The sequence below is a fragment of the Chiloscyllium plagiosum genome, chromosome 3, assembly GCF_004010195.1.
Source record: "Chiloscyllium plagiosum isolate BGI_BamShark_2017 chromosome 3, ASM401019v2, whole genome shotgun sequence".
Lineage (NCBI taxonomy): Eukaryota > Metazoa > Chordata > Chondrichthyes > Orectolobiformes > Hemiscylliidae > Chiloscyllium > Chiloscyllium plagiosum.
The window spans coordinates 79,015,389-79,024,121 of NC_057712.1; the positions used below are offsets into that span (position 1 = coordinate 79,015,389).

The 8,733-nt window shown below is 39.3% G+C and overlaps 1 protein-coding gene across 2 annotated transcripts in view; it reads right to left on the minus strand.

Moving 5' to 3' along the window:
• The window catches only part of LOC122545963 (trafficking protein particle complex subunit 3-like), a 116,732-nt gene extending 108,371 nt beyond the window's left edge, over positions 1-8,361 (minus strand). For both annotated transcript variants that reach the window (XM_043684885.1, XM_043684862.1), the window contains exon 1: positions 8,202-8,361. In XM_043684885.1, coding sequence (XP_043540820.1) covers positions 8,202-8,243 — 42 coding nt within the window. In that variant the 5' untranslated portion in view covers positions 8,244-8,361. The remainder of the gene's footprint in view (positions 1-8,201) is intronic.
• Positions 8,362-8,733: the final 372 nt, after the last annotated feature.

Here is an 8,733-nt window from a genome sequence, read left to right on the forward strand (position 1 = left end):
TACTCTTCTAAGGATTCACTCAATCTATCCTGTCTATACCTGACATATGCTTCCTTCTTTTTCTTAACCAAACCCTCAATTTCTCTCATCATCCAGCATTCCCTATACCTACCGGCCTTCCCCTTCACCCTGACAGGAATATACTTTCTCTGGATTCTTGTTGTCTCATTTCCAAAACAATGCAACAGCATATAAAACAGTAATTGCTGCTCCTGGAATTCGAGGAATTCACCACCAGCACCTAAAATACTTCAAAAAAAGGAGCAGCTCTTACAGCCAGAAATTTTTCTCATCCTCCATCTTGGATTTCTTAAAAAAGGTCTCCATTTTAGCCCTCCTGTCTTCGCAACCTTCAGACGAATACAATTCAGAGTAAAAGCTCTGAAAAGCCTCATTAATCTTTTTAGCATCATACGTAAGAACCCCAGCGCTGTCTATGATTGCAGTAGTGGATTGGGAGCATGTTTTTTCCAAGTCAGTTACACTATATACTTCCCTGACCTATCTCCATATTCAAACAGCCTTTGTATAGCAAAAGCAAGTTCTTTCTTTGTGTTTTGTGTCAGAATTGAATTCAAGGCAGCCTGGAGGGCCATGATCCATTGTACCTGAGTCACCGAAGGCCACGCAAAATGTGCTGCCTCCACGGCTTTCAACTGCACCTCAAGTAGACGCTGCTGTTCCTCCTTCTGTCATTACCAGCTAGCCGAATAGGAAATAGCTAATCCCCTAGCAGTCTCCCATAGCAGAGACAGACTATTAGCTGTGCCTGAGTTGATAGTCAAGAATTCCTCAAATTCCTTCAAAAAGTATTCCACAAATTTGGAATCCTTAAGGAAAAAAGGGTCCAAATGCCAGTGCCGCAAACCTAGCCCTTCACTCTTGGCCTTAACCTCCAAATACACTGCCGCGTGATTAGAGATAGCTATATTCACAATTTTATAACTCATAATTGAATCCAGAAACACTGAGGGAGCCAGAAAGAGGTCAATCCTCATGTGACATTTATGTGGGTTTGAAAAAAAAGGTAAAGTACCTGCCGGTAGGGTGAAGACATCTCCAAATATCCACCAGCCCCAATTCCTTGCATAAGTCAGCCCCCTGCTTGGCCTGTGAAGAAATAGTTGGGGGCCCACAAGGCATCATGTCCACTGTCGGATCCAAAAGACAATTAAAATCCCCCCTATAATAATGTGCCGTGTTCCAAAAGCACTCAACTTAGAGAAAGCACTAATCACAAATTTAAGGGGATATGCCGGAGGACAGTAGACGTTTAAAATGCTGTATTCCTCTCCATGTATCAGGGCTTTAAGTATCATAAACCGTCCCTTCTCATTTTTCACCTGCTCTAATAATGTGAATGGAAGTTTTTTTCTGGATTAGTACCGTCACTCCCCTACTTTTAGTAGTAAAGGATGGAAAGAATACCCGGTCATAACCCCCTGTTGTAATTTCAGGTGTTCCCCATCATCAAGATGGGTTTCCTGCAACAAACCAAATCAACCCTTTCCCTCTTAAGGCTAGAAAGCACTTTTTTCCTTTTAACAAGCGAATGACTTCCCTTAATGTTCCAGTGCACCATTTATTAAGACACTTAGCCATATCCCCTTTCAGACACCTTGAACCCCTCGGGAGGGACAACCTAGCTTACAAAGTGCTGAGCATAAGTAAATAAAGACTCACAGAATCAAAATCTATATATACAAGAACTACTCTATCATAACTATAAACAACTATTACTACCAAAAAACTAAAAAGAAAACCAACTATAAAACCTTGAATGGAAGACTCTTCCCCCTGCCCATTGGGGGCACTCACTCTACCCATCCCCTCTTTCACAACTCCTTCAAACCCGGACTGTGCCCCAGCCTTAGGCCAGAAAAAAAAACAAGGAGATGATCCTTAAATCAAAAGACAAAGTCAGGATGAGCATTCCACCCATCCCTGGCTTCATCTCACCCCTACTTGTGACTAAAAGAGAAGCAGAACAAACAAAAAAACAAGGGGGAGAGACAACAATTGACATCCACAAAATTTCCCATCAGAAATCCAGTTATTAAAAAAAAGGAACAACTTATTCCAAGGTCTTTTTCCCCCTTTCCAAAAAGGAAATTATTAGGGAGAAAGAAAGGAATAAAAAAAAGAAGAGAAAACATGGGTAAAGATAGAAAAGAGAACAAACATTAACCACATTCTTCAGGCCAATCCATCTATTTTAAAGTGTCCACAAAGTTTTTAGCTTTATCCGCTGAGTCAAATGTATAAACTGAGTCCTCGTGGCTGAAATGGAGCACTGTGAGGTATCTCATGGAGTTGTGAATGCCCAGCTTCCTCAGCCTCTTTTTAACTTCATCGAAGGACTTCCTCTTTCGAATTGCAGTTGCAGAGAAATCCTGGAAAAACATGATTTGTGACCCCTTGAACAGCAGTGCCTGCAGATCTTTTCCCAGGGATCTGGAAGCTTCTATGACTTTTTGCTTGTCCTTATATGAGTGGAACTGCACTAGGACCGAGCGGGGGTTCTACACTGGTCCTGACTTGTGCACTGTAACCCAATAAGCCCTTTCAATCTGCAGCCTGCTGGACTGGTCTACTGGTTTAGCACCAGAGGACTGGAGGATTGCAAATATTGTGACCTTATTTAAGAAGGGCAGTAGAGATGAACCAGCTAATTATAGACCAGTGAGCCTTACGTCTGTTGTAGGAAAAGTTTTGGAAAGGATTATAAGAGATAGGATTTATAACCATCTAGCAAGCAAGAATTTAATTGGAGATAGTCAGCCTGATTGGTTTCGTCAAGGACAAGTCATGTCACACAAACCTCATTGAGTTTTTTGAAAAGATGACCAAGCATGTTGAGGGTATGGCAGTTGACGTGGTGTACATGGACTTCAGTAGAGCCTTTGATATGGTTCCACATGGTAGTCTTTTGGAGAAAATTCAGAGGCATGGGATTGAGGGTGATTTAGCAGTTTGGATTAGAAACTTGGCTTTCTGTAAGAAGGCAGCGAGTGGTGGTTGATGGAAAATATTCAGCCTGGAGTCTAGTTACTAGTGGTGTGCCACAAAGATCTGTTTTGGGACCACTACCGTTTGTCATTTTAATAAATGACTTGAACATAAACATAGGTAGATGGGTTAGTAAGTTTGCAGACGACGCTAAAGTCGGTGGAATGGTGGACAGTGTGGAAGAATGTTGGAGATTGCAGGAGCACTAGGATAAACTGCAGAATTGGGCTGAGAGATGGCAAATGGAGTTCAATGCAGATAAATGTGAGGTGATTCACTTTGGGAAGAATAATAGGAATGCAGAATACTGGGTCAATGGAAAGATTCTTGGTAGTGTGGATGTGCAGAGGGATCTTGGTGTCCATGTACATAGATCCCTGAAAGTGGCCACCAAGGTTGATAGTGCTATTAAGAAAGCATACAGAGTGTTAGGTTTTATTGGTAGAGGGATTGAGTTCCGGAGCTGTGATGTCATGCTCCAACTGTACAAAACGCTATTGCGGTCTCACTTGGAATATCGTGTACAGTTTTGGTTGCCCCATTACAGGAAGAATGTGGACGCATTGGAAAATTTGCAGAGGAGATTTAACAGGATACCGCCTGGTCTGGAGGAAAGGTCTTATGAGGAAAGGCTGAGGGACTTGGGTCTGTTCTCATTGGAAAGGAGAAGGCTAAGAGGGGATTTAGTAGAGACATGCAGATGATCAAAGGATTAGATAGGGTAGACAGTGAGAATCTTTTTCCTAGGATGATGATGTCGGCTTGTTCGAGGAAGTATAGCTGCAAATTGAGGGATGATAGATTTAAGACAGATGTCAGAGGCAGGTTCTTTACTCAGAGAGTGGTAAGGGCGTGGACTGCTTTGCCTGCCAATGTAGTTAATTCAGCCACGTTAGGGGCATTTAAACTGTCCTTGAATAAGCATATGGATGATGATGGGATAGTGTAGGGGGATGGGCTTAGATTAGTTCACAGGTCAGTGCAACAATGAGGACCGAAGGGCCTGTTCTGCACTGAATTGTTCTATGTCACCAGATAAATATTTCAGAGAACCACTCTCATGTTCTCAGGTCATGGGTTCAAATCTCACTATGGCAAATAGGGAAATGTGAATCCAATAAAATCTAGAATTAAAAGCTCATCTGATGATGACTGCGTATCCTCTGTTGATAGTTGCAAATTCCTAACCTGAACCATTAATGTTCATTAGGGAAGGAAATCTGGCATTCTTACCTGGTCTAATAGCAAAATAGTTGACTCTTATGAACTGTCCTCTGAAATGACTGAATAATCTGATCAGTTTGTGAGCAATTATGGATGGGAAACAAATCCTGACTTTGGCAGTGACTCCATAGCGTCTGCCTGAATTTTAAAATGTGTCAAGACCTCTCAGGCACTTGTGCTTCAATCAAGTCACCTTCCTACTGTCCTAAACTCAGCAGACAAAAAACATAGCACGTTTAACCTTTCATCATAAGACCAGACATCCATCTGTGGTAATAGTCTATTAAATATTCTTTGAAATCCTTTCAGTAGGTTAATATCCTTCCTTAAATAAAGAGGCCAACATTGTACATAGTATACCAGATATAGTCTCATCAATGTGCTATATAAGTCTTCACTACTTTTCTATTCAATTCTCCACAAAATAAACAATAACATTCTATTCCTTCTATTAGATAATCACTGTACCTGCACACTGATCTCTATGATTCATATACTGCGACTTGTAGATTTTTCTGCAACTCAGAGTCCAGTAATTTCTCAACATTAAGATAGTTTACTTTGTTTTTGTTCTTCCTGCCAAAATGGACAATCTCACATTTTCCAACTTAATGCTCCATTTGGCAGATCTTTGCCTACTCATTTAACCTTTTGTAGCCTCCTTATGTCCATTAGTTCTTCAGAACATTCTTTCCTTCCTATACTTGAGTCATCAGAAAATTTGGCAACCATACTAGCTAAGTCATTTATTTAATTTGTACATAGTTGAGATCTCATCATTGATCCTTTAAACACCACTCATTACATCTTGCCAACTCGTAAAAGGACCATTATACCTACTTCATGCTGCTTGTTATCCAGCCAATCTACTACCCATGTAAATGTCCCAAATTTGGGATTTTTGTATTCTGTAATAATCTTTTATGTGACACTTTCAATTAAACCTGTCCTTCTGTAAGTGAGTCAGTTCGGCCTTTTCTGTTAAGAACATATGAATAAAACTAGTTTGACTTATGACTGAATGCTATCAGTTAGTGCATGAGAAATCTTCTTTTTGTAATAATCTAATGTTGTTTGTAATTTAGATTGCATGTAACTAAAATCTACAATTTAAATTCTGATGTTTACAGCCTTAAGCCGGGTTTTAATTAGGCCTCTACTGGAAGAGCAGTTGGGCTTAGTTAATCAACAAAATAGCTCGTCTGGAAACTGACCTTTTATTAGGTCAATTAAGAACTGGCCAAGTTGGTGTGATTTAGCACTTGAGTGTGACTCACATTGGACTGCTGGAGTTTGATGATTAAGAGATTTAGAAGAAGAGAAAGAAGTGCTTTTGTTTTATCTTCTGCAGCTTCCATGTGTTAATTCCTACTTTGATATGGGAGAAGCAGCTCATGAATAACCTTTCATACAACTGCGCAGAATCTCTTCTTTGTCCTGCCTATGTCATTGGTGACTGAATGGACCATGACGTCAGGACTCTCTACTACCGTTCTAAGCTTCTCTCCAGCCCACAGTGGATGTTCTAAAACCTGGAACTGTACTAAGCAGGGAGCACAGACCTCAGGACCCACACTCTTTTCTTCAGATATTAGTGCCAATCCCTCTGATAACACTGTTCCCTAATATCACTATATTCATTCTTTTCTTCCCAACTTGAATGGCTTCCTCCTCAGCTTTGACATGGTCAGTTAGCACATCCATCCCGCAGCTCTTATCTAAACATGCTAAAAGAACAATTGAAAAGGCCAATAATCCTACATTCCTGAATTCCCAGCAATCACAGTAGCCATCTCCTTTCACTGAGCACTGACCAGATCTGTAGATCTATTATAAAGATGTGTGATTGAATTCTGTTACAAAGACTCAAGATAACTATCCTCCTCCTTGATGCATCACAGTGTCTGTAGTTCAGTCTCTAATTCATAAATTCTGAGCCTTAGCTATTTAAACTTTAAGCACTTACAGTACATGTATTTATACTGGATCAACATAGCATCCAGGAGATCCCACTGCTGCAGCTGTGATACATCGCCCGACCTGTCATCCTCAATGTGGTTGAATTAATTGCTGACTTCTTTGATTAAATTATATTCACTGATATGTTAATAGATTCTTGGTGCTATTGACTGTCTCTGGGGGACACCTTGCACCATCTCTTCTTGATGATGCTGATTCTTTGCTTCTTCTTTTTGCCCACATCTCCTATCTCATTTTAATTACTTTGAGTTTTTCTCGGTGCCCTGTTTTCCTATGACAGATGCTAAACTAACTGCCTGTACTTTCCTGCTTTCTGTCTCTCATTGTCTTTGACTGAAAAAGTTATGTTCACTATTTTCCAATTTCATGGAATCTTCCCAAATATATGGAGTTTATGAACTGCATCACTTATCTCACATGAAGTTCTTTTAAAACACTGGGATGTCTATCAAAATCCAGGGTCCTGTCAGTCGACAGCACTAACAATTTATTCAGCATCACTTCTCTAGTCATTGTTAATTTTTGAGTTCTTCCTTACTTTCTTTTCCTGAGTTATTGCTATTTCTGCACTGTTACTTGTATCTTCTAGAAAGAAGACCGATCCAAAATACCTCTTCAATTCATCTGCCATCTCCTTATTCTGTTATTAATTCTCCAAACTCAATTTCTATAGGCCCAGCACTCCCTTTATAAACTTCTTAAAAAAAATTAATTATGCCAATGTATATGTAAACTGTAGCAAATATATTTTCTACAGTAAATCATGATTCATTGCTGAATGTAAAATTATATTTTCTCTTTGCAACAGACAGTTTTTAACATCCTCATTGATTGTATCTAGTATACAGCGCTAGTCACCTTCCAGGCTATAATAAAACACTTCTTGAAACGGAACTTTTGGTCATCTCTATTTATAATGTGACCAAACAAAATAACACTCTTGCAGTGACTATTGATTCTTAATCAGCCTTCATTGTTAATCTGCATTTGCTTAGCAAGTGAGAAACAATTTGCAAAGGAAGTTCTCACTTTTATTTCAGGTAAAGCAGCATGATATTCTTTATATTGATCCAGCACTAATTTAGGGTTCCATGAAAACAAAGTGGCACAGTAGCACAGTGGTTAGCACTGCTGCCTCACAGCACCAGGGATCTGGGTTTGATTCCAGTCTTGGGTGACTGTCTCTGTGGAGTTTGTACATTCTCCACCTGACTACGTGGGCTTCCTCTAGGTGTTCTGGTTTCCTCTCACAATCCAAAGATGTACGGGTTAGTTGGATTGGTTATCTAAATTGCCTCTTGTGTCTCGGTGTATGTAGGCTAGGTGAGTGAGCCACGGGAAATGCAGGGTTATAGGGATTTAGGTGGGATGGTCTTCAGAGTGTCGGTGTAGACTCAATGGGCCGAATGGCCTGCTTCCACACTGTAGGGATTCTATGATGAAGGGAACTAAAAGCAAATTATTAATATCAACAAGTATATTGTTCCTTATTTGATTTTCAACTTACATTAGCAACTCTACGTCTGGCTCAATAGAACCCCATTTAGTCACCGGTACTTACTGACTAGCTAATGGAATCGTGACAAAAGAATTTACTTCCTTAGCTCCAGAACAAAATAGATCTCCTCTCATCATTCCTCTTGTTATTTACAGTTTTTTTTAAAATTGCAAACAAGTTGTAGAAAAGTAAAGGTCACACAAAGCATGCTCAAAAAACCAAGCATTGCATTTTGATGATTGATGTCAACATCGATATTATTTCCTTTTCAACATTCTCCATTTTAATCAAAATATCTAATTTATATTCAGGTTTATGGAGATATAACCTTTTTTTCAGGTATCTATGTTACCTTCAACTTATTGTAAATAAATAAATATTTCTACGCTGCTTCCCAGGATGTGACTGAAGCGACTCCGATCTAAGCAGTTGGAACTAAACAGTTATGATAGTAGAAAATATTGCATTCCATAATGAAGAAAATTCTTACTATTTTTTGCTTTTCTGGTCTTCTACTTGATTGCTGAGACATAATTCACTGAAATATTTCACATTGTATTCATTCCCCAGTTGTCGATTTAAAGTATCTTTTGTGGTTCTCTCCTCCTGTGATCTGTTAGAAAAGGCTGCTCCTTCAGATCTGTTTTCTTATTTAGAGGCACCAATGCACTGAAGAAAACGAGCCAGGCTGGTACCAGAAGCAATGCCAATGAAAATCTTTGAAAGCCAACTAAATATCACCCCCTATAGGTTAAAAGGACCTATTGTCTGTACATTGTTTTGAAAGGGATGGTGTCAATAAGAATGAAAGCATGTCAATGAAGAAATCATAAATGAAGAAAATTTCAAAATCAGATAGTCATTGACTAAATGTCTTGAATATCTATGTGTAAAAGATATTTCCCATGTGGGATCTGATAAATTTCAAGATGGCCAACCTCACTATGCTATCAATAGTATTTTACTAAATGTAATTGGTGTGAGAACCTTCACAATTCATTCGGCATTTTGGAAAAATGCTA